Here is a 26,579-nt window from a genome sequence, read left to right as displayed (position 1 = left end):
TGAAAATACAGCTCAGTAGTCACTGACTGACTTGTCCTACACCAGTGAAATACTTTCATGTTTTCAGGGAGTATTGAGATAAACTCAATCTGTGATCAGTTATTAATAAAGCCTGTGCCCTATGTCCCCATTCCTGTCTCATCCACTACAATTGTCTAACAGAAATTTAATTATCCTTGAGATCACCAGCTCTGATCCAACTGAAGTGCACAGAATGATTGAACAGTTCTTTCAGTGATGGGCAACAACATCCCAGGAAGCTTGGTTTTCTTAGGGAATGGGCTAAAATAGTATTTGAAACAGAAACAAGTTTGAAAGCCAAATCACACATGTATGGCAATCAGAAATTCACCAGGATTTCCTGGGTATCCACATTTTGGTGTTTTGGACAGACATGTGGAGGCTGCAAAAGAGCTTTTAATCTTTCCTTTAATGGAAACACATGCTGTTGTATAATTTGTTTGGTTCTGACTCCTCCTCAAAATACTCAGCTGGAAAAGGACTAGTGATCAATTTTAGTGGGGCAAGAAAACCTACATAAATTCAGTTGGTTTGTTTGGGTTATTTTCCTTGTTTCTTCAATTTGAGAATAACATCTTGACTAAATGTGGTCAGGAGTTCTCTACACACACTTCTGGAAAATTCAGTCATTAAAAGATAATGCGGAGGTTATCCATATCATGACTTTGAACTAAACACCTGCAGATTGTGTGTGGTACCTGAGAATTCAGCCAGAAGGAAAGGTCCAGAACAGGGATTGCAGGGATGCCTGCTTCCACTTGCACTAGCAGACTTTTTAAAGGTTGGCTTAAGATGGAACAGCTTTTAATGACTGATGAACAAACGGGTGGTATCTCCATTCTCTCTGTACAAATAAGCCAGTGCTTATCCCCTGGTTAAGATGGCAGAAGGGAAAATGAGCTTGGATCTGTCAAGACAGTATCAAACTTACCAGGAGAGACAGTATTCTACAGCAGGGTGCTCAGTCCCTGCCCTCAGCAAGCCTGAAACCTGCTTGGATCTACCTTGAAGAGACACAATAGGTACAAATATGTTCATTTATTTTGGTGGGAGGTGGAATATGTACAAACTCAGTGTGAGCAGGAAAGTGACTTTTTCTGCACCTACCTGAGGATGTTCTTACTCCTGCAAAGAGACACTAGAAAATAAAACATGGTAGGTGCATCACTGCAAGCATTTTTTTTCCTGTTTTTGCAACCTAAGTCAAAGGTGTGTGAAAACCACATCCTGGATTGGATCCTTCAGCAGAAATCAAGGAAGGAATGCCTGGGTTGTATCCTGGGAGAGCCCATCCAGGGATTGGCAGCTTGGGTGCTTGGTGAGGTGTGCTCTTAAACAAACTAAGGGGAATTTGCAGCCTCAAAATGTAAAGACCACTTGGGTCATGTGTCTTACTGTGTGATTTTAGAGATTATAGATTTAGGCATTAGTTATGAAACTGGGGAGGAACTGCATTTGCTGTCTGTCAAACTCTCCCTGCTTTTGTCATTCTCCTTGTCAGATGGATACCTGGAAAACTACCCAATGCCTTCCTGTGATGTAGGATTGCTGATGCTAAGCACTTCCTAATTCTTCCTTAGTGTTTTTTTAGAAGGTCCCATGATAATCCCTAGCTGATGGTATCATATTGTTTAGTTTTTCCTAATACTATGCACAAAGTTTTCTTAATTCCTTCCCTTTATGCTTAGCTATCTTGTTTTCTATCACTCTTGAGACACTTTGTTCAGACTGCATTATTTGCCTGTTCCTGGGCGCCTTTTCCTCAAAGATCTGCAACATTAGCACTCTGAGTCACAGCAAGTTTTACCTCTTTATTGATCTTCTGATTCTGGGTGTTTGGAATAATTTACTTTTTTTTTTCCCCTTCCCTCTTCCTGTTGGTTTTCACAGAACATCTAACTGGAAAGATATGTGCTGACCCAATTTGCTTAGACAGTATCTTTTAACCCTGACACAGAGGAGTCTTAGAGAATATGGCAATTTCTCAGATTTAGAAAATGGGCTAGATTCAGGAGGAAGACATAATATTCTGAATGATTCTCTTGGAATACTTTTGCTACTTCAAATTGTGATGCTTTCACTGCCTTTTTTTTTTTTTTAATGGGCATTTGATGTAGACAGGTTGGGTTTTTCCTGGCCATCTGCAGCCAGCCCATGAGGATGGGACACTGTGTGTGCTCTGTGGATATTCTGAAGATGTGAACTACGTGACTGTGTTAGCACCATGCATGAGCTCACAGGCACAGCCACAAAAAGGAGGATGAATACAGCTGAGAGGGTTTGGTCAGCTCAGAGCTCAGGGAGAACATTCTTGTATCTACCAGAAACATTACCTGTCTCTCCAATGAGGTTTTTCCATTGCAAGCTCTTCAGGTCTGTCAGTGCTCTGGGTAAAATTGATAGTGTCTGAAAAGAAAAATACCAGCAGGAAATACAGATAAACAGATGGTACACCTAAGTGTTTTGCTTGGTCCTTAATTTCCTATTAAAGAAATATCCCAGCCATTCCCAAGGGACACATTTCTTTGCAAGCAGTGACAACTCTCGTAGCTGGCAGTGTGTAAGAAAAGCTTCTGTTGAAAGAGGCTGTTAAAGAATCACATGTTCTGTTGATATAAACCTGATATTGCTTCAGATTTCCTATTACTGAAAGAAACACATTTAGAGTAGTCTGTAAAATAGTCCTTTTGCCTGGAACCACCACCTTTTCTCATACAAGTCATCATCTTTAATAGATAAGCTTTCCATTAAGAGCTAGAGAAGGTGCTAGTTTTTCTTTCAGCAGTTAGAAATAAGAACAATAAATGTGTGGGGGAAATGCATCAATTTGGTTAGGAACATCAAAGTGTGTTGCTATCTGAAATATAGACAAATCAGTTCAGAGAAGGCTCCAAGTGTAGAATTATTGACCCTGGAAGATAAGATACAGAATAACCTTCCTAAGCTGTACTTTGTCAATTTTAAGTACTGTTTGCAAGGTGAATAGTTTAACAGTTTCATCCCCCCTCAGCAAAATATTAATACTAGATTGCATCACAGCTTTTCCTAAAAGTTTTTTGCCCTTTATAAATTACACTGCCGCAAAAGTATATTAATGTTCTGTATATCTATTAATCTTCTGTAAGATAAAATGAATAAATCCAAGTGATTGATGTAACTCATAAAAGCCCATAATTGTCTCTTTCTTTCTGCTCTGGTTGCTAATTTCATGATGTGGTCTCAATTCTGGGGCCAAGTGGTTGAGCCCTCTCTGTGATGTGTCAGAATCCTGAAAGCAGGGGGGTCTGCAGGTGCTACATCCAAGTGAAGGGTGAAAGATTAAACCAGGAGATCACAGGGTTAAAAACACTTTTTAAATCTCCTTAAATATACATACAAACCTCGTAAATAAACATTTGAGATTAAATTCTTCTTTCACATGGTTCTAAGTGTATGTCTGCTCTGTCATATTTTGAAACCCACCAGGCAAAAACAAAAATAATCTGTTTTATTCAAAATGCTTTTGAGCATTCAAGAAATGCACTGTCTTCCTGACAGCTCAAATAGGAAACAGTCCTGGATTTATTGCCTAGCAAGGAAGAACAGCTCATCCTGTGACATACTCTGTACGTATGTGTAAGAGCATCCCGGGAAGTTAGCAGGTGAATTCTGTCCTTTAAGTTTTACAACACCAATATGACTTGTTTCAAGGAATGTATGCATTAGAAACAAATGGAAAAAATGGCTGAATTCAATTAATTGTTGGCAGTCAAAGCCTGGAACTTACATAATCACCTTTGGTCCAACATCAACAACTGTCAACAGTATATTTTGAAAATAACTTTTTAATGAAATCTGAAGCAACAAGATTGTTTAAATCATCTTTGGGAAGATTAGTTTCCAGGGGGAGTTATTCTGTTATACTGTGATTTCCAGTAACTACGTCAAATCTCTTCAGTAGTGGTAGTGATTATGGACAGAGTGATTCCAGGTCCATCTGTGAATTCAGGCTGCAGTCTTACAGGAGAACCAGACCCCCCTTGCTCCTGCTGTCTGCCCGGAGTGTGCCTCATTAACCACTGCCTTCTGAGCCTCACTCCAGTGCTTTTCACTCAGTTGTTCCCTCATCAAGGCAGCAACATCCCAACTTGGAGGCAGAAGTGCTTGGGAGGCTCTGTCAAAAACCTGAACAAAGTAGGTGACATCCCTCTGCTCTCTCCTCATCTACAGATCTTGTTTTTTGATAAATATTTGGCAACCAGTTTAGTCAATCATGGTAAATTTAGTAAATCCATGGTAAATCTACTCTGCCTATTCCCAGCCATCATCTTGCCCTTCCTTAGCATGTCAGACTTTAGAAAGGATGTGCTCCATGATTTCCCAGGGGGCTGAAGTGAATCTGAGCAGCTGGTCACCTCCCAGACTCTTTTTAGCCTTTTTGAAAACAGTTGCTGTATTTGAGGTCTTTCCTGGTTGTCAGGGCCCTCTCCCAGTCTCCAAAACCTTTCAGATCTGGTAGTGAAAAGCCTCACAATAACATCAGCTGGCTCTTCCAGCACACTTGAATGACACCCACCCTCTGGGCCATACTTGGGTTCAGATTGCTCAGGGGACCCCAATTCCCTGCTCTCTCTGACTGATACTAGGGATTGTGTAGGGAATAGAATAAAACTTCAGAGGACTTGAACTAGCTGTGCAAGAGTCAGATGGATTCCTTGGAGTTCAATATGATATCACTGAGACAGGCACCATTGGTTTTGTATAGTGATGGATACTAAATGATCATCAAGCCAAAATTTAAATAATCATCTGCAAAGGAATAGTTTTCATTCACAATTTTGTCTCTAATTTGGCTAGAAGGACGTGGATGGTTCACATCAGGTCTCTTCAGGAGATCTAAGCTTTACTTAGGGAGAAGGTCTTGAGTTTGGTCTTCCAGTTTCAAGAGAGGATTGCCCCACAAAGGCAGAAAGAAGTGTTCCTTGTGGACAAGGTGGGGCAGAAATGGGCATCTGCTTGCTGCCTGGAGCAGTCCTGTAAGAGCTGCGTCATTCCCACCTTTCTCTACAGTCTGAACTGTAGAGCAAAGTGTGATACTGTTCTGCTGAACTGTAGAGAGCTGAGTGGGATAGTGTTCTACCTTAGCATTGCATGAGATTCAACAAACATTTGGAGAACAGCATTAGTGGGGGTTAGCCCCATTTTTTAAATTGAAAACTCAAGAATGGTTTTCTTAAAATGCTGATTATTAAATTTTTTGCTGCGTTACATTTAGTAATGCCTACAGATACAAAAATAATACATGTTTAAGGCAGGCATGGGAGGAAGATGTGTAATTCTTTGTAAGTCTCATCCTTCTAAATTCAGAGTTTTATGGAGAACAAGCACCGAGGTAAAACTCCAGCCTGGTCTTTGACTCAGACTAACAGCTTTTGCTCCTGCAAAAATTATTCACATTTTTAATGTTAGTTTGTGTCCTACACATTGAGGGCCTGTAGAAAAATAATTTGAGAAATTCTAGATAGGCAAATGAACCTCAAAGCAGTTATAACATCTGAAAAATTTATCAAATGCAGGGATATTTTTCAGCTATGGAAAGAAATTATCATTAACCGCAGTTGAGCACTTGCAGTTTTCTGCCATACAGGAACTTCATTCTCTCCTCAGTCTGTGAGCTGATGTAGTGACAAGCTGCAGAAAGATGACAGATTTTGCTAAGGATTTGGAGTCTGAACACCTGTGCAGTGTCATGCATTTAAAAATAGAATGTGACAGCAAAACACATCAACCTTCTAATGTCCAAATGGAAACCACAGGGTTTTTCTCTTCAGCTTTTATCCAGAGAAATCACTTTCAATCATCACTGGCCAAGTGAAAATACAAAGCAAGGCTGTTTTGTTGTGGTCTGAAACAAACAGGAACAAGTCAGAATGGTAAGCACAGGTGCACAGAAAATATTCAGTAATGCCCATTTCTTTCTCCTCAGTGCTGTTGTGCATCTCTGAGGGTGCAGGTTAGTAATGGTCCAGAGTGATTCCTTCAGGAAACCCTGGGAGATGGGTTAGGAGAGGGCTGCCAACCAAAGCTGCTCTGCACGCCTTGGCTTCTGTGAGAGTCACTCAACCCTCCAATGAATGCATCAGAAAAAAACAACCAACACAGGTTTTTTGTTTCCTATAATCTTCTCTCTGGGAGAAAAAGAAGCATTAACCAAGGGCAAAAAGATAAAAAGAGGCTTGCCTGATTGCAGAGTTAGATGTGTGCATTCTGCTCTCCTCTGGAGGAGCCTGCGTCACTGGCAGTGTTGGAAGGGAACATCTCTACTCCCTTAATAGTATCCTTGAAACGTTAATCAAATCGAAAGCACGTAATCTTTTCTCTTTTTTTTACAGAGGGAACGAGGCTTCCCAGTCTGCCAGAGCCTTCTGAGCCCTCAGCCAGGCTGCTCTGCTCTGCTCTAAGGTTGAACATAATTCAAGTCCATCCCATTTTTCCCATTGCGTGATGCTAACCTTTCAGCAAGTGCTCTTTCTTCAGCAAAACCTTTGTTTTCAGAGATCAGATGTTTTTTCTTCATATTGACAACAATAATTTTGAGAAGTGGTTTTGGCCTATTTTCCATTGCAATCCTATTAGCTGTGTTTAGAAGGACATTTATTCAGTGCTTTGGGACAAGATTTTTGTGTGATTGTGTGATGGGGAATTAAAGAGGGTTCAGATTTAGCTCTTCTATGCTCTCATTTATGGATGAGAAAGACAGAAACCTACTTTAAACTCAGACAAGAATTAGCATTTTGGATGACAAAAGCTATCACACATGAATAGGTTGCTTCTTAAAATCAGCAAAATAAATTAGACTCCCTGTTTAGGAGCATCTGGCACCCTTAGAACCTAGTTCATATAATGATGTCTCTGTTTGTTAAAAAGAATTATGTAACAATGTGGTTGATTTATTTCAAGATGATTGGCTTCGCAACTTAATTGGACTATGCAGTATACCAGAGCACACACAAAAAAATAATTTAATTAGCTCATTTGTTTGTGGATGACTGCAAGCACTGCGCATCAGGCTCGGCTCCTTTAGAGGTGAGCAGCCGTTTGATCCTGTGAGGAGCCAACCCTTGTCAGCTTCCACAGAAACCATGCTCAGAGCCAGGGAACAACAGCACCACGCTGGTGTTCAGGTGTTGTGAAAACCCACAGAAACCTTCCTTGGAACCCAAGGAGTGCTCCGTGACTCCTGGCAGACTCAGGAACCTTCCTGGGAAAACAGCAAGGCAAAAATGTGCCTTGAAGACTAAAACTCATTTTCTCCCTCTGTGGCCTCTCTTTTCTCTTGAGCTGATATTCCACCTTCCAGCTCCCAAATATTATTAACATCCCAGAAAATTAGCATGCTGGATCCAGGTTTTAGATTCATCCTGGTGCAACGTTTTATGTCTTCTGTTTCCAGGATGGCTACTCATACATGAAAAACAGGCATTTGCAACACCATTGGACTGCTTCATCCTACCTGAGACAGAAAAGTACTATTATTATTATCATCATCATTATCATCATGGTTATTTTTGTTATAAGAATAAAAATAAACCTCCTAGTAACACAAGGGTAACATTTATTGTAATGTGTTCAAATTACTTAATATCCAAGTAGTATTTTCAGAATAGCGCTTGACAGTGGTTCAAATAACTTTCAAGATCTCTCCATTTTATTTCAGTGCCAGAGGCAGCCAAGAGATTGCTAACTTGTGGGAAAATTTCACTTAAGTGTTTATTAAGTTGCTTCTATACTCTCATTTTGCACCAATTTAAATAAAATTAGAGGTGTGGATGTTGTTTTCTCTTGTGTTGTTACATTAAAACACTCTGTGTCCCATGTGATTTCCTTTTTCCATTTCTATAATTGAACAGCAAACTCCTCCCTTCTCTCCCACCCCACAAAGCACACAAAAAAAACCCAAGAAAAAACCTAAATTAAAATCAGAATAAGTATTTTACTTAAAACATAAAAGAAGAAATAGGGCTGAAATTCCTTACTTATTGCACCCTGTAGTTCCTAGATACAGCTGCACATCTGGTGTGTGAGATAATGTGCTGTTTAGAGACCATGGTAGAACACAGAAAATTGGAAATGAGTTTCAAGTCTTAACACTACATTTCTTCACTGCTGGGAGCAAGTAAGGCCCTGCTTTTCACTCCTTTTTTAGGTTGTGTGATTTGATTCCCTCTGGTTTTTTGCTCTGTAAATAATATATGCATGAAGGAAATCAGGAAGGAATCATTCTGCAAGAAGTATTTTATGCAGAACAGCTGAGATTTTTTTATCAATACTCAGACTATATACCAGAGTTTAGTTGTGATATTAGCCACAGGATAAAAAAAAAAAAAAAGAAATGCTTAGTTGAGGACATGGGTGGAGCAATAAAAACAGCATGTGTATCTTGTTCATTCACTCACTACATAATATAAATCATTAAAGCCAAAGGCAAAAGGGGTTTGCCATTCTCTGCAGCAGAGGATATTCTCTCAGGACTGGCTGGTGCTACAATTCACTTTTGCCACAATCACACCTCTCAGTTATTTGCATGTTCCTAGCCTGTAGCTACCAGACAGAAGTTAAACCTGCAGCCAGCATGCTTCCCTGTTAGCTCCTACTGAAACTTGTGGCTGTCTGCACGGGTCTGACTTCTGGTAAGGGATCTTTTCCTTGTACAGTCATGCAAAATGCAAGACCATTTTACAAAAATATGACCCAGGTGCAGTGCATTAACTTTGGATTACTGTGCAGGAAATCAAGTGTGTCCCTAAATGTAGAACATCAGACCTGATCTGACCTTTCAGTACCTCCACACACTGGTGGGAGCATCACAGCCTGGCTGCGAGGCAGGGAAGCAGCATCCCAAACCAGAGAGAGGAGCAAACTGGGGACACTGGGACCCTTCCTGTCCCTCCAGCCTGTTTATCCCATGTAGTGACCATGGAGATGGAGAAAAGCAGCCAAGTGAAGCATGTTGTTGGCCCTCCAGAGAAGACATCTCCTCCCAAGTTTTTAGCAGCAATGAACATCAGAAGTTTTTGGACATTTTGATCCGTATTCAGCTGTCAGGATTTTTGCAGAATTTTGGGCAAAGTCGAACCAGGGCTTATTTTATAAGACATAAAACTAATCTGCACTAATGAGGTGCTGCACTTTGCTGGCTGGACAGAGATCTGCTGAGATCCTTCTTTTCTGCAGCATGGTATGGAAATACTAACTCTGTTCAGTGAAGTAGCACAATCAAGCTCCTTGTTCCCTAAAGGTGGGTGATAATAACAATCCTTGTTTCTCACTGAGTGCAGCCATCCTGCTCTCCTCCATGCATGGCTTGTGGACAGGAGAAGCTGCTGTGCCTCAAACAGGAGCTGGAAGATTCCCAGCCTCAAACTCAGCTAAGAAGAATGGGGAAACCAGATTTATTTACCAATTTCTGAGCCAAAGTCTCTAGCAGACTACCTTGCATATACTCTGGTGACTGGTCCAGATTAGGTTTGTACCAATGGGTGTTCCAGGCACACAGGGAAGTGGCACAGGGCTGTGCTCCATTTTTCCTTATGCCTGCAGCATCACAGGCAGGTAGGACGGGCAGACAAGCCCTTCCTGAAATGGTTCATCACAAGAACTGGCACTCCTGGAGGTACCAGAAGCTGCAATGTAATTTGATGTAACAAGTTTATTGGCCTGATCATGGAGACTCAGAGACTTATAAAATCACATTTTTATTACCGATTCAGTCACGCACATACATATTTATAGCTTTGTAATTGATCACACAGGGCAACACATTAAATTTTAATACAGGGAATTACTTCCTGTCCCTGTAGAACCACCTTTTGTATCCACAGGAGACAGTTTAAAACATTTACAGCGGAGTTGCTTTTATGTCTGTCATACACTTATTACCAGCTTTGGTCTAGGCAGTTACATTTAGATTGTTTCCTTCTTTGATCTCCACAATCTGTGGGAAAACATGCATTAGGAACAAGAAGGACTGCGTGACTTTTGAAGCCTGGCATCACTTACACATCACCAGTTCTTGTAGCTTCTCTTTATCAGCTCACATCTCACATCTCTTGTTCTAAAAACCTGCTCTTCCTAACCCCTGAATGTTTGGGGGTTGAAATTACTCAGGGCGCTTGTTAACACTCATCCCCAAACCTACTCATGACCTGGGCTTAGGTTTCTTATACAGACTCAGAATTTAATGAAAAACACCTCACTTTGTCCTGTTCAGTTAGTGTGGTGAATTAAGCAGTGACTATAAGTCTTATTAGCAATTTTGGGTCCTTATGAACTGGTTCATTCAACTTCTTAAATAGTAGTGAGAACTGACTACTGCAAATTGGTAATTGTCAGAGTAAGTCTTAAATTAGCAAAGTCTATTTTGGAAGCAGATTAATTAATTTGCCAGAGAGCTCAAGACTGTGGTCAGCTGAAAAAAATAATAACCCCCAAAGAAATCGGAGAACTGAGGTGTTTAAGGAACACTTTGGTTTTGTCACGCTGCATGGTCAAATTCTGGAGCAGGGGAAAGTCAAAGGGGTTGTTAGGGGAATGGGGATAGGAGTATCCATGGAACCTTCCTGGCTGAGGGTGTCCCTGTCCATGGCTGGGGGTTGGAACAAGATGATCTTTAAGATCCCTTCCAATCCAAACCATTCTGTGATTCTATGATTATCTGAACTTTGAGAAAAAAAGCCTCTTGTAACTGAAGACAGACAAGCCAACAGAGCTGAGATTTCTCACTGAGGGCTTATCTAAACTGACCTCAGGTTCAGGCCTTTGGGGGCTTTGCAGGTTTGGGATCCAGCTGGCTGGATCCACTAATCCACTGATATTTGCGTTATTTGTGCTAACACAGGAAAGATTTTTTCAGGTTATGCTTTTATACAGCCTTTCCTGTAAAACACCACTAGTGAGCCTCTGAAGAGAACACTTCCCCCTGCCCTGTTGCTAGGATTGTACATTTTCTGGGATCTATGTTTCAGACATGTGTGCCTTAAAAGCCACATGTTAGAGCACCATTCTCCTCACCCCCAGCTCCCCTGGATGATGTATCTGCTGTCAGGGCTTGTTTCACCAACTGCAAGCACCCTGCTAGTACAGTTCTTTTGCACAACCTGGAAATGTTATTCTTTATATGCCAATTGGAATACATCAAATGCATAGTGAAATGAGACCAAATTAACACTTGGGGTTATGTGCACTGTAATTCACAGTAAAAGAAAGACTGGAAGATGTAAAGATGTGTTGAATGTGCTCCCTTCTTGTTTGATACAGATGTGGAGCAAATAGGTTTGAAATTATATTTTTGCATGCAAATGACAGCAATTTGTATTAACTCCTATTGTGCTAGAATGTAACATTTTCATCTGATCTGAGTCTTTCTGTCTTCAGATCCTCTTTCTGTTCTTACAGTGCATTTACAGCGATCTCAGATATTAATTATCTTGGTAAATTCCTGCAAGGGAACAAACCAGGCACATGTTGTGACATTCTTCCAGGCAATCTAGGTGTCAAACTCATCTCCCTTTGTTAAACACAAGTCATGGATTTATTATATCAGGGCAGATGACTGACCAACTTCTATAAGCCCTGTTAAAACTTACATGGTGACTGGATTTCAGATTTGAACCTTGTCATTTTCAAAACATCCTAAACGTGTTATTTTGTTTTTTCCTAAAAGGAATTCTGATTTTCCTATTCTTGGGGACATAAAAAATGCCTGAATAAATTAAAAGAGATTAAAATTGGGTTTCAATAGGACCTCACAGTATGAAGCCACTGTTAGTACACCATTATGAAGAACACAATGACTGCAGGCGTGGCTGGCTCATGCCAGGCAAAAGCTAATATTGTTTCACCTTAAAACTTAATAATCAGGCAGCCTCAGTCAGTGATTTTCTCTTCTTTAGGGGAGTAATTCATTTAGGAAAGCAGCATGCATGCATGTGTGTAGGCAGCAATGAAATACCTCCAAGTGCCCCAGTGTGCCATCTCAAGCTAAGTGCTTTGAAAAGGGAAAAGAATTTTAATTTAATTTAGAAAACTTCTGTGGCCTTCCACACATTGAGCAGGGAGGGCACAAGCTGTGAGCAGGCATGGGGACAGGCAGCTCCAGCACAGCCCCAGCTTCCACTCTGGCTGCATGGTGGGGAGGAGGACAACCCTCAGCCTGGCCTTCATCCCAAATCTGTGCTGTCATCTGGAGCACGTGGGGAAAGGCAGTGACAAAGGGCTTGCCCAGCCAGGGACAGGTTTTGGTGCAGTCCTGGGGTGGTGCAGGATTACTTACTGAAAGGATGTGAGTGAGGAGCTTCTCCACAGTGTGTGACCCTGACATCCCTGGGCTGAATTTCCAAACTTTGCCCGTGGTTTGCATTGCTGCACTCCCTGATCTCACTGCTTGAGCAGCAGTGGGTGCCCTGTGCCTCTGTGCCAGTACCAATCCAGCTGCTCCTGCACTTCCCACGTGCTTCTGTCACAAAGCTTTGAAGCAGAAATATTTTTCTTAGGGAGATGCCACGAATGCAGAGAGCAGCTCCCAGAGCTTGGTCTGACTGTGCTGCTCAGGGTGTATTAATGACAGCACTCATGGGCAGCAGGGTTTCCAGGGAGAAACACCATCCCTGAAGAAAACAACAAAAATGTTCGCTGGAAGAGAGCTTTTAACCTGACAGTATTATTAGTCAAAGTCAATCTCCCCTGTCCCTGCCCAGCTGATGGACTCTTGGATACAGCCACACACTTCCTTCAAACAGCAGGAGGATTCAGGAGGAATTCAAGAGTCTCCGGATAACCTGAGTTAACTGGTTCTGTAGCAGGAGCCTGCCAGGAACTTGGGGTGACCATGGTTTTCCTGAGATGTCAGTGCCAAAAGCACTTAGGGCAGCTCTTTTCCACTGGGAGCTTTCCACGCTGAGCTCTGTGGTGACCCTGGCTGAGCCAAGAGTGGTGCCAGAAAAACACCTTGTAATGCTTTAAACAGAGCATTTCCTTCTAACCCAGCTGAGAGTTAGCAAGGAAGTGCACGCTCTGACAAGATGCACTAAACTGTGAAAGCTGGGGCGAAGTCCAGAAATAGTTTCAAATTGGGATTTGTTTCTGCTCACTCTCCCCCGGCTGCAGTTGTCTCTCATTACAGGCAGTGGAGTTTGGAAGCACACAGGCTGTTCTCTAGGAACGGGATCTTTATCTCCATCACGTCACTGGCAGGTTGTTAGAAATTGCAGCCTGCAGTGAAGCAACACAAAAATCTTATGCTTGATTTAAATAATGGTGTTCATTGCCTATTAAAATGTAACTTCTTGCTTTAAAAAAAAGATTAATTAAAATGTACAAGAATGCAATTCAGTTACATTTAATGCTTCAGCCCAGTGCTCACTTTTCATCACTCATTCCCAGAAGTAGTATTGAGGGAAGCAAGGCATTCTCAGTTCTGCCATTAAAAGCACAAATGACTATCAAACCTGTACTTTTCAAAAGCCTGGCTCGAGTATCACCATTGTTAGATTTTTCATAACATATTACTTTGGTCATTACTGCTTTGCAAGATAATTGTATCAGTGATCCAACTTTTGACAGGATCCAAAGTGGCTGAAAATAGTTCACTGCAGCACCTTTGTCTTTTAAAGGCCATTTGGGGCTTGTTATTTTAATCCTTGTGCAGCCTGATTTATCACTTCAAACATCTGTCAGCTGTGCTTTGTCTTGAAATTGATAGTGATAGTGTTACTGGTTTTTCAAGAGCAGCTGGTAGAGGTTCATTAGTTAAGCTCTCAAAGGGAGTAGATAACTGTAATATTTTTCTTTGTTAATCATCTCTTACGCCTTGTAATAATACAGAGCTTGAAATCTGCTAGAAATGCACAGCTTCTCTTTGTTTCTAACTCGTCAGAAGCATCCTTTCATTCTTTTAATCTGGTTCGATTATTAAAACTCTCCTCTGCATAATGCAGTAAAAAATTGAATAATTGCACATGAGTGGGAAGAGAGGAAAACCAGCCTTTGCTGTGTCGCATTTCACACTGAGAGAGGTCATTGGGGTCTCAGAGTTAACATCCAAACACAAAACAACTCCAGAGAGGAGATTAAGGGCTCTTCCATAATTGATTTTTAATTTAAACTTTACAAGGCATAAAAAACCCCTCATGACAACTTCAGTAAAGTCAGGTTCATTTCTAACAGATACAGCTGTTTTCCCTTCACACATTTTCCCTGCCACACAAAACAACCTTCATGGTGAACTGTGATTCTGAAAACATTTCCCACCTAGAAATCTTGGCCAGCCAGGCTCCAGCTGAGCACCAGGGTGGCTCCTGCCCAGAGCTTCCAGGACTGGAGCATCTGGGAAGTCTCCTGCAGCTGAGAGCGCGTCAGCGCTAGCGCCGCTTCCACAGGCAGCGCTCACACACAGATAATTACTGCTTGAAATTAGGATTTTAATGAACTGGTCCTGCAAACGTGGAGTGAAATCTCCCAGGCATTAAGGAAATAAGCAGGAGGGGAAATTATTAACTGTAAAGTTCAGCAGAGGGCTGGTGGGAAGGTGCTGGCTTGGCAGAGGGGCTGAGTGTCCCTGCTTCCCTTTGCTGGGATGGGCTTTGGTCCTGCAAGCTGCCGTGGGTTTTAGGGACAGGGTTTAGTGGGACTTGGCAGTGCCGGATCAGTGCTTGGACTCGATGTTTTTTACAGTCCTTTCCAACCTAAATGACTCCATGAGCTGCACCTGCAAGCAGCACAACTTCAGTGTAGATTGAAAACACCTGGCATGTCTCGCAGGATTTCCAGGTGGATAGGATTGTCTTCTAAATGGCCCTAAAACTAACCTAATGCCAGATCTCCACCCTAAAAGCACATCTCAGTCTCATAAGACAGTACATGTGTCCATAGTAGCAGTGAAGCTCAGTGCAAAACAGATTGTGAGAATTCAGCCTGAATATCAAGAAAATGCACAGAGTGACTGAAAAAGCCACTTGAGAATCAGTGGAAGTTATTTGGTGCTAATATAGTAATAATCTAAGTTTTCTGTACCTACTATATGTCAATTTGATGTTTTTATACAAGACTTTTTCAGACCCTTCACAGAAAGGTTTACATTTCTGTTACTTCCCCACCCTTCCAGAATGCCTCATATATAGTGAAGAACTAAAACTACTTAGTGATATCTAAGAAAAAAATTTAAAAGTTTTTCCCCAACACACATACAAACAAGAAACCTAATTTTTATCTCAGAGATCTCTAATTTAGATTTAAGGCGGGGGAAGGGGAACCCAAACAGTCAAAGTCTTCAAGAAGAGAATTGGTGCACATTTTTTGGCAAGAAACATTTCTCAGAACAAATTTTCTGTTCTCTCAGCAAAAAGGTAGATCAATTCAAAGCATGGATATAATTTAAAAGCAATCTATGCTCTAAGCAATTTATCCGATTGCGGGTGGAGGGAACACTTCAGATAACCTAAAACTACTTGTCAGGGTTGTGAAAAAGGCACAGTTTTGAAATAGGAAATCTTTGCAGGCTTTATTTTTAATTTTCACTCTTCCGCTGCTTCTTCCTCCCAGTTTTGTTTCTTTACTGAAATGCTGTTTTAGTAAAATAGTATTTTGCTTGCTTGCACAAAATGGAGAATTTTAAAGTGGCTTTTTTTCCCCCTGTAAAATATGATGCTGAGTTTGAAGTGTCAATTTTGTTTTAAAAATATATAATGAAATTGTGTCAGGAATGGTGTGGCCAGCAGGACTCTGGACTGGGCACTGGTGAGGCCACACCTCGAGTGCTGTGTCCACTTCTGGCCCCTCAATTCAGGAAGGACAGTGAGGGGCTGAAGCATGTCCAGAGAAAGATCTGGAGCACCAGGAGTGGCTGAGGGAGCTCAGGGGGCTCAGCCTGGAGAAAAGGAGGCTCTGGAAGTCACACTCTGCTCCCAGGGAACCAGCAACAGGACAAGAGGTCGTGGTCTTAGCTGTGCCAGGGGAGGTTATGTTGGACATTAGGAGGAATTTCCTCACAGAAATGGTGATTGGACACTGGAGTGGGCTGCCCAGGGAGGTGGTGGAGTTACCATCCTTGGAAATGTTTGAGGAAATCTGGATGTGGCACTCAGTGCCACGGTCTGATTGAAATGGTGCTTGGTCACTGGTTGTACTCAGTGATCTCAGGGAGCTTTTCCAGCCTCAGTGATTCAGTGATTCTGTTTACAAGCAGAAAATCTAATGGGCTGCAAGGTTCAATCATGAAGGCTTTCTTTTCTGCTGAAGCATCTTCTCATTGTATTTTAAACTACACAAAGCTGGGTAAAATTGCTGAAATAATCCAGTTCTGTTAGTTATTGAACAGGGGGTTTCTGGCTACCTTCCCTGAGTGAAAGAAGGTTGCAATAGCTTTTAAAGATTTCTTAATTGTAACCTCCCTAACTTGTCTGGGGGATTTTGAAAGGTCTCAGTACTCTGCCACTGTCCAGCTGGAGATCAGCCCCCCTGACTCCCAGCTCTGCAGTTTCCCCCCATGATGGATATCCTTGCTGGATTTGGTGCACTGAACCCCACAGTCCCTGTGTGTCATCACATTCAAAATGAAACAGAAATCAAGCAGGTGAACTCTGAATTTTGACTTAATTTAATCTTTGCACCAGAGTGTTTTGAAGAGCAAATCATTACCCCAGAAGAGAGAAAACCAGGCACAAGAACCTGTTTATTTACTTAGAGTCTAGCAAGGACGAGGCTGTAGAACCTGGAAAGGCATTTTGGGTGCCTGAGGAGTGAGGACACCCTCAGCCACAAGGTTCGGCCTCTCTTCTGGATATTCACATCCCACCAGCCCACCACCAGCTCAGTGCTTGGTGGATTGTAGAATCACAGAAGGGTTTGGGTTGGAAGGGATCTTAAAGCTCATCTCATTCCAACCCATGCCATGGATGGGCAGGGACATCTTCCACCAGACCAGATTGCTCCAAGCCACATCCAACTCTGCCTTTTTGCTTCATTGCAGAGCAGCTCCCCTGCATCCTGAAAAATGAGGCTGTGACTGGATGCAACAAGCATGGCACTCTTACACAGTCCTGCTGAAAGATGTTGCTTAGCTCCCAAATTCCTCACAGCATTCCTGACAGCAATCACATCTGCAGCCATAAAACCCTCCACAGCCTCTGTCTTTGAAAAAAAATTTAATAATCAGTAAAGTTCAAGCTCAGCTTGTTGTGATGAATTATTGGAGCCCGTCATCATTTTCTTGGGGGAAAAAAAAGACTAAAAGACTATAATGGAACACAATTTTATGGTTTTTTCCATTTAATTGATGACAGGCTGAGTTTTTATTAATATTTCTGGGCTCCAGTGTAAGATGCTGAAAAAGCTAATATGAGATCATTGTATCTGGTTAATGTGTGTGCTTTGCAAAATTGATAAGCCCTGTCAAGACATAAATTATTTAAAATTTGATAAATGTGTTGAAATCACTGAATTTTCAAACCGATAAAGCAGAGTTATTTCTCTTCCCTGCCACACACCCCCCTTCAAACTGGGGCTTTTGTGCAGCCACTCGATGGGGCCACGTTATCTCATGGCCTGTGAGGATCCAAAATCAGCACAGGGAACCCAGAGAGGTGTCCTGTGCTGCTGCAGAGGGGACACGAGTGCAAACCCATGGGACACTTGGGCATGGAAGCAGCAGAGAGTGAGGAGACATTGGAATTGTCCCCCAGTATGAGTTTTTCACTGGTGAAACTGGGGGCTAGAGCAGTGGTGGTACCCCTCCTCTCCAGCAGTGGGATAAAAAGCTCCCAGTGAGCAGCAGAATGGTGCTTCAGAGCTGTTTATTCCAACAGACCAATTCATTGCAGCTAATTGCTGAGAGTTTTTAAATGATTCCTGGCAGGGGTGAAGCTAAAGGAATGATTGCTGGTGATTGATGAATAACCTGGATAAAATTCCCAAAGCACCAGAACTATTAACTCTTGCATGGGGACACCTGCTTTTATTTAGTGCCTTGCCCACAGAGAAAGGCACTGGAGTGAGTTCCAAATGAACCCAAATTTGGGCAAATGGAGAAAACAGAGCATTTACTGATACCAGTGTTTCATCAGTGTCAGCTCATTTCTCAAAAACAGCTCACAGGGAATGTTATTTAACCCTGTGCTGCTCTGATCAGGATCATGAATGAAAGAGGGAGAGTGTGAAGAGCAGTCACCATCTTTTAGAGGAGAGCACAGGAAGAACCAGAGGTTTGAAGTTTAAAACTCCATAAATACAAACCACGCTGCACTGATTTGAGCTGCTCTCGTCGTTTACACAGCGAGAGAAAACAGCGAGATGCGCTGTGGATGGGGCCAAGGTTGTGCTTCCTACTGGAAAATATCTACAGGCAAATGGGAATTTTAGGGTAACTGGGTGCCATTTTACAGCCTCTGTAATAAGGAAAAAGATTAGGTGATTTCTGTGTGGAAATTGATGGTTTGGAGGGAATGGGAAAACACTGGTGCAGCAGAGGAGAACTCCAGCAACAGCCATCTGTTTAAGTGGATACACTAACTTCCCTAAGCTGGTATTTTTCAAATACCCTACCAGCAATATTTTTCACTATAGTGATGCATTATAGTGAAATGGAAAGATGCTGAGGAAGTCGTTTTTTCCAGCATGTGCTGCATTCTTTTAATACAGATTTTTTTATTGCCCGGAAATTGCTAACCAATGTGAATAAACAGCTGAACAAAGCCGTGGGCCCTTCCTCACTAACAGCAAAATGCAGCCAGTGAGGGAAGGGCCTTGGGAAAGAACAAGTGTTAGAGTTGGGTTCTTTTATACTGCAGAAAGCTTTATTCAAAACAGGAAAAAAATCTGCACTCCACAAAGGTTTTACATTACAAAAGCACAAACACCATTCACATCTCTGAGCAGTGTCCCCTCATTCCTGCTGCTGAGGCAGGCAGTGAGCAGAACCAGGCAGTTCTTTGTTAAGCTCCTTTTTTTTTTACTGAATATTTGCAAAACACAACAATTTACCCCCCTGAGCCGTGAGGGCTTCCCTGCAGCCCTCTGAGCTGACAGAAATTCTGACAGCTCCTGAGTCTCTCACCCCTGTAATGAAATTAGTGGAACAAGACAGCACTAGGATGGAGCAGAGTCAAGAATTAAGGCTGTGCAAGACTGGAGAATCCCACAGCCTTGCAAAATACTTAAAAAATGAGGAAAAAATACTCAAGCAAAGTAAACTTGAGTAAGCTCAAGCTGTAAGGTACAGCTTTCTGCCTAGGAATTGCTGTCTGGGCCTTAAACAGGAGTATTACATCCTTATAATTCAATTTATCAATGATTTCACATTCTTGTGTTATGAAAGCTGTTCTGTTACCACATGAAATAGCCCAGGTCACTGTAGCTTCAGGGGTGCGTTTCATTACCCCATGAGTAAACCTCATTTGGTGTAACAATTACATAAATAAAAGTAGCACTAGTCTAGCAAGGTGCAATTCTGCGATTTCACCATCATAGTCTTGAAATACTTGTGCCCTGATACGTTATTGATGTGGCAAACCTGGCTGGCTTCAGCATGTGTTAATGTTTCCCACCCTTCAGCCATCCCCAGCCCTATACCCACATATTTCTTCTTTTCCTGTCAGAGCCTTCAGCAAGGCAGCCCTGGGAAAGCAGCACTCTGCCATCTCATCTGGTGTGAGGGCCCCCAGAAGAGACATACACCGAGCACATGGCTCAATGTCCTCTGCATCTCCTCATAAAAGGCCAGGGGAGAAAAGCCAAAGAGCCATTGCAGGATTTCAATAAGCATTGCACAAGACAAGTAGCCCTGAAGGATGTTTGAGGGTGTTCCTGTGCCCTTGCCAGAGGACAGTCAGAGCTGGGTGCAGACACCAGCAAAGCCAGATTCCCCTGTGAACTAAACAGCTTCCTTTCCATGTATTTCACCTTAAAATACCCAACCACTGTTCCCTGTGACTCAGTTGCTAACAGCAATACCAGCTGTAGGTGCCCATGGTTTGAGTGGTCATTAGCATTTTAAATAGCATTTCATTTAGCTGTGCAAATGAGGAAAGTTTCTGGTGTTCCAGCACTGCCAGGCCCCTGGGCCCAGCTGTAATCTAGAAATGCAGCAGAAAAGTCTCTTTTTTGTGCTTCTCAAGGCCTCAGGTCAGGTTGGGTATGGGTGAATGTGTGCAGCACTTCTTGCTTCATGTGAGCAGAGTCACTTCTCTGCAGCAGGGGAGTGATTTCCCTGCCAGTGGGGATGGCCAGCGTTCTCAGCATCACACAGCTGATCCTGGGCTGGTGACAGGCTTAGGAGTGGCTGAAGAGCCACACATAAACATGACAGAGCTTCACCAGGAACTTTCCATCACAGCAGAAGTCATGTTTCCCCCAGCATCATTATGACAGTGCTATTTGGGCTGGTACAGATCAGCATCTGTCACTGTTTCCATTAGAATCTCCTATTTCCTCGGGTTCCTAGCTCAGCCATAAAAAAAATATAAGATAGAGGCAGAAAGTTGACATACAAGGTCTGGGGCTGAGAGTGATCGCTGTTGTCTTTTCTTCCCCCGCTTTTAATCTGAAGAAGGAAATAAGGTATTTTTGCAGAGACACACCTGGCCCACTGCATTTCCACCCAGCTGTGGATTTATTTCTAGCGAAAAGTAAGTGATAGGACAAGTGGAATGGCCTTAAGCTGAAGGAGGTTGAGATTAGTTATTAGGAAGAAATTCTTGACTGTGAGGGTGATGAGGCACTGGAACAGGTTCCTGAAATTTTTCAAGGCAGGCTGGAAGGTGGGGTTTGGAAGTGAATGATCTTTAAGATCCCTTCCAGCCCAGACCATTTTGTGATTTTATGGTTTAGCAATAGTGATGGTCACCTTTCAACATTCAAGCTGTGAATGTTGCTGCTGTTCCACATTTCATCATAATCACTGCATTAGGGGTGATCAGGAAGGATGTGATAGTGGGTTTGGGCTCTGGTTTGGAGCCTATTGCTGCAGAACAGGCCCCAGTGAAGATTAAGGGCTTTGGAGTTTCTAATCTTTGCCAGATGATGAAATGAAAAATTGCAATTTATAGAAATAACAGCTGGATATTGTAAAAACAGAGCCCTGTGAGGTACCAGAGGTGTAGGAGACCCTTTGGGATCAGGAGCAGAGGGAAAAGCAAGCCCAACATTGAGGTTTCCCTTGTGAGACACGAAGCGCAAAATTCCATCCCACACATTCCATGTCTGCACTCCATATTTTGGCTGCTTTAGGAAAACTTCCACCCTGTAATGTTGCTGCTGGAGAGTGAAAACCCCATCCCTGCATTAGGTTTACTGGGATCCACCTGGACCCTGGCACTGTGGGATCAGTGATGAAGCAAGAGCAGCATTTGGCCAGGAGGAAGGGCCAGCAGCAGTTTGTCACTGGGGATGTGGGCAGGACAACAGTGTCCTTTCTTCTTCCCATTTTCTCTTTGTTCTGTTCACACATTTTGTAGAAATAGATGCAGCTGAAAAAGTTTTTCTTTTGTACATTAGGATGACTGTGTAAGGCAGTTCTAAACAGAACAGAGCCTAAAAATGCCTTCTCCAAAGGCATTCTACAAAAAGCTTCTCCAAAGATATACTCAAGATTTAAAGGACCTAAAAAAAGTCAGATGATCATTTCTGTCCCGTTGAAACACAGATCTTCCTTCCTCTGGATCATACACTAGAGTTCTGCATTTCCAACAGGACTTCTTTGCCAGAGAGAGCAGAAAAACACCTGGGAAATGTGTGTCTGCACTGAGTTGGAAATTTTACTGAGACCTGTGTGTTTGACTCTGAAAGCTTAAGGCCATTCTGTCACTACCAGAAGGAGGTTTTGCTTTCTGATTGCAAACTCAGCTTGGCCTTGTCATGGATCTTACAACTGAGCTGTGCTGTGTGGCTGGGAGTGCTCAGCACTTCTGGAAGGCTGGGCCTTGCTAAGCACAGGCAGCTGTGCAGCTGAAACCAGCACACCAAAACAGGGCCATGGTCACTGTGTCAAACTAAGGGCACAAACATGCAAACTAGGTTTGGATCAAATGGAAAAAGCAACACCAGAAAAGACAAACGTACAATAAATGCTTTAGGAGACAATTTACACCAACAGAACAGGATTTTAAGCCTAAACCTGCTGGAAGGTTGTGGGGAGAAAAAGGAAGGGACTGGAAATTCATGCTGTTCTATTTCACTCCATCTTTTAGCAGAGGGGCCACTTTGATCTTCAGGGTTTCCACTTTCCCCAGTCAGGTATTCATCTTACAAATCTGTGAGCATGGGGCACCTGCTCTTGCACATCACAGCCATCAGCCTGTCCAGAGGTTGGACAGGAGTCCCCATGGAGTCCCCATGGATGGCTCCTATTGAGATTTTTGCATCTTCCATAAGCTATTCTAAGTTAAATCCTTGAACTCTCATAGAGCAGTAGAAATTACTCATTGCAGTGGTCCAGGTGACCGATTCAGACCCTATGGGTATAAAACTAAATATCAATGGCTCCTTCTGTGTCTTGGCTGTTTCATTCCCCACCTTGACCCTGCTCTCTGTTTCTGTTTGGAGCAGGTGTTCTGTGACACCAGCCGGGTGGTGCAAGCCGCGGAGGTGCTGGACTGGGAAGACAAGGATGCTGCAGAGACACTGGTTGACAACGTGGTCCACTCCAGGATCATCAACCCCCTACGCCTCTTTGTTAAACCATCCCCAGTGCTGAAACACGGCCAGGTGTCCTACTCGGACAGCATAGAAAACTTTTGGGATTGGTTGTCCAACATCACGGAGGTTCAGGAATCTCTGGCACGAACTAAACGCAGACCTATAGTGAAAACTGGGAAATTCAAGAAAATGTTTGGGTGGGGTGACTTCCACTCCAACATCAAAACTGTAAAGCTGAACCTCCTGATCACGGGGAAAATCGTTGATCACGGCAACGGAACCTTCAGCGTTTATTTCCGACACAACTCCACGGGCCTAGGGAATGTTTCTGTCAGCCTGGTGCCGCCCTCCAAAGTGGTAGAGTTTGAGCCATCTCCACAGTCCACACTGGAGACCAAGGAGTCCAAGTCCTTCAACTGCCGCATCGAGTACGAGAAAACAGACCGCGCTAAAAAAACTGCCTTGTGCAACTTTGACCCTTCCAAGATCTGCTACCAAGAGCAGACCCAAAGCCATGTCTCCTGGTTGTGTTCCAAACCCTTCAAAGTCATCTGCATTTACATCGCTTTCTACAGCGTAGATTACAAACTGGTGCAGAAGGTCTGTCCCGACTACAACTACCACAGCGAGACGCCCTACCTGTCCTCCGGCTGAGCCGCCCGGGGATCCCTCACAGAAACGAGCATTCCCATCAACCTTCTGGAGAGGAATGTGGTTTCCTATCAGGTTAAAAAGTCTCTAAAAACCGTAGCTGTGTTCGTGCTGTATCGTAACTAATCCAGCTGTTTATGTAACAATCGTTTTCCTTTGAGGCCGTTGCGTTTCAGCTCTCTCATCATTCGTAAGGGAACTGCCAGGCAGGCACGTGACGAGAATCAAACTAAATTATGTCTGGAATGAACATTGATCTTAAAAATCACTCTTTTGAACAACTCCACGGCAGAGAGGTTATCTTTTACTTGAATTGGACAGCACTTAGCAGGTCCTGTTTCTCATTGGGAACTTTAGGTGACAACAGAATTAACAAGTGATGGAGCAGCCTCAAAGCTGCTCATACCCAAACTTCAAATAAACAGCTCTCCCACTGATTTCATAAAGAATGTTACACAGAGGGCTCAAGCAGTCAAGCCCAAATACTAAGAGGAAGTGCTAATTCTTTGATAAAAAAGGAGAGAAATCTGCATTTTTATGAGTTGTAGTAGCTGTAGGTGTTCATTGAAGTGAAGAGTGAGTAGTTCTTCCTTCAGACTTCCTACCCATGGATATGCAATGATGTAATTAGACCTCTGTGAGCTTCAGTTTATTAGACCCCACAGGTGTGCACATGTGGTATACATCCCTTCCTCCCGTGCCCACCGCTGGGTTTGATTCCGCTCACATGTTCACACAAGCACACACACCCCAGTATTAATTTTGCAGCAACAAAGGGTCTATAAATACCTGAGGAAAAGATAATTTCTGTTTAAGTCAACCTGGTCTAGTGGAAGGTGCCCCTGCCCGTGGCAGGGGGGTTGGAACTGGATGATCTTTAAGATTTGTTCCAACCCAAACCATTCTGTGATTCTCTGAACTGTAGCAGGGGCTGACTTCCAGGAAAAAGAAACAATTATTTTGCTATCCAGTCCCTGAGCATTAAAGTGCAGCAAGGAAAACACATCACAGCACAAGGATGATACCTGAACAAGTAGCTTTCTCCTTCTTGGCACCAGTTGTTCCCTTAGCACTGCACTGCACATCTTAAGTCAAAGTATCAGCCATGACAAAGAGAGAGAACAAAAATCTATGCACCTTCACCTCATGAAGCAGGTTTGAAACTTTTAATATAAATACTCAGCCAGGCTTTCCCCTAGTGCAGCACCAGCTCCCTGCAGTGCAGTTGCAGCAAGGGAGGGTCCAGCTGTGGCTGTGCTCCACCAGCTGTGGTCCCACTGCAGTCAGCAGTGGTTGGCTCTGCCCATGCAGTTCCAGCATCACCCCTGTGCTTGCTCTGGGTATTGATCTGCTGCTGCTGCTGCTGCCAGTTTGCTCTCCTGCTCCTTGGTGACAGCTCGATGTCACAGGTCCTGTGGAAGGAGCTGGCTGAGGAAGTGCTGATTGCCTCCAGTCAGACTTGCACACAGGGTTCAAGGAGTTACACACAGCTTAAATAAAGCACTATTGAAATACTGTTTGGTGATGTGCACACAGACAAGTGACTGTGGCAGCTCGGAAGGACTCACTCATGAGATTAATTCTGATTTCCTTGGTAAAGACTCACACAAAAAAATTACTCTGTTAAAAATATGCGAGTAACTGGGTGATTTGTTTTTCTCTTTAGGTGACAAATTTAAACGTGTGGTTTAGTTTGATCAATAATCTAAATGTTTTCCTTCATCTTATTTCATACAGAGTCTCTCCTGGTCTATAATGATGTTTTTTTAGTTTGCCTATTCCTGTCAATTCCTACGAGTTGGTCTCTTTGTATTCTGTATAGCGTGTCCTCGCCCCAGCTGTACATGAGCTTGGATTTATTGCTACGAGTTCAGTGGTTGGTGCTTTTGTAACTTAGCTGTAAGCCATGATTTTATTGCCATGTATTTTTACTCAGCACTGTAGGCAATTAAAAGAAAACCCTACATGCTATTTATTGTAGAGTATGTGGAAACCATGTATGTATATACACTTAAATATGTGTACATATACAGAACACATGTGTACATGTATTTGTATGTAAATAAAGAGAGTTTATTAAATCTGGCACTTGCCTGTGGCCCGTTTGATGTTTGGTTTTAAATGTTGCATGTGTGAAGAGACAAAGTAAAACTAAGGCACAGCAACAATTTTTGCCGAGTTGGAATTTTTCTAGGAGATATTTAAATGTGTGCTATAGTGAACTGTGCACAAGCCCAGGCAGAGTAGGTTCAGCAGCATTCCATGAGGTTTGAGAAATGAAGCACATGTTTTGACAAAGACAATCCTAAACTGTTCAATAATTGCACCAGGTACATTAAAAGTGAAGGGGAAAGTTTAAATTGGACAACATTCCCAAGCAGGACCATGCTGGGAGAGAAGGCAGCTCGCTGCTGATTCAGCCCTTGCTCAGTTCCTCATCAAAAGGGCAGCTGGATTCTCCTCCTCCCTGCTGTGGCACTTCCCAGGCTGAGGTTTCCAGGCTCAGGAAGACAAACCATGGGAGAAAACCTTACCCCAGTCTCCTGCCATGCAGCCCTGGCACAGGGAAGCAGCCTGGCAGCTGGGGCAGAGGGAGGGAGCTGTGGTACCAAACCCCATCTCACCCAACAAGTCCCCACCACTCTTCTTCCAACCACAATACTTTATGAATCAGCTTAAAAGCAGATGGTTGGTTTTTCTTTCAGATCAATTTTGAAAACGTCACAGCAAAAGAAAAAAAAGCAGTTACATTCTTACTGCAGTCAAAATCTGCTTAAGAAGAAATTATTTACACCCAGCAGGGTAAGCAAAATACAATGCAGTGATGACAGGCTTGATTAGGTCAGATGTCATGCTGCCCATGTAAACAAAAATAAATGTGATTTCATTTCACACAGAACAGGCTGTGTTTTTAAAAACATTTTCCTGGGTAGCAGGTGACTGTTTCAGACAAGTTTCAAAATGTTGCTATTATGGATCTTATTCAAAGGATTTTGAAACTTGAATGATTAAATACCATATTTAACAAGTGTCTTGAGTGGGCAATGACAATTTATGTTTGCAGCAACTTAATCTAGAAGTTTTTAATATACAGCCTTTATTTAATCCCAGTCTCCACATGACAGTTTTGCACACATTTATATCAGTGAAAATATCACAGAATCATGGAATATCCTGAGGTGGAAGGGTCCCACAGGGATCATTGAGTCCAGCTCCTGGCCCTGCACAGGACACCCCAAAAATCC

General features: G+C 42.8%; 1 protein-coding gene across 1 annotated transcript in view; it reads left to right on the top strand.

Annotated features, from left to right (window-relative positions):
- NXPH2 (neurexophilin 2) overlaps window positions 1–25,430 on the top strand; it is a 34,931-nt gene extending 9,501 nt beyond the window's left edge. The window contains exon 2 of the mRNA XM_030952754.1: window positions 22,594–25,430. Within this exon, the coding sequence (XP_030808614.1) occupies window positions 22,594–23,337 (744 nt within the window). The 3' untranslated portion in view covers window positions 23,338–25,430. The remainder of the gene's footprint in view (window positions 1–22,593) is intronic.
- The last annotated feature ends 1,149 nt before the right edge of the window (window positions 25,431–26,579 follow it).

The sequence above is a fragment of the Camarhynchus parvulus genome, chromosome 7, assembly GCF_901933205.1.
Source record: "Camarhynchus parvulus chromosome 7, STF_HiC, whole genome shotgun sequence".
In the NCBI taxonomy this organism is placed as follows: Eukaryota; Metazoa; Chordata; class Aves; order Passeriformes; family Thraupidae; genus Camarhynchus; species Camarhynchus parvulus.
This window is presented reverse-complemented; position numbering and strand designations above follow the sequence as displayed.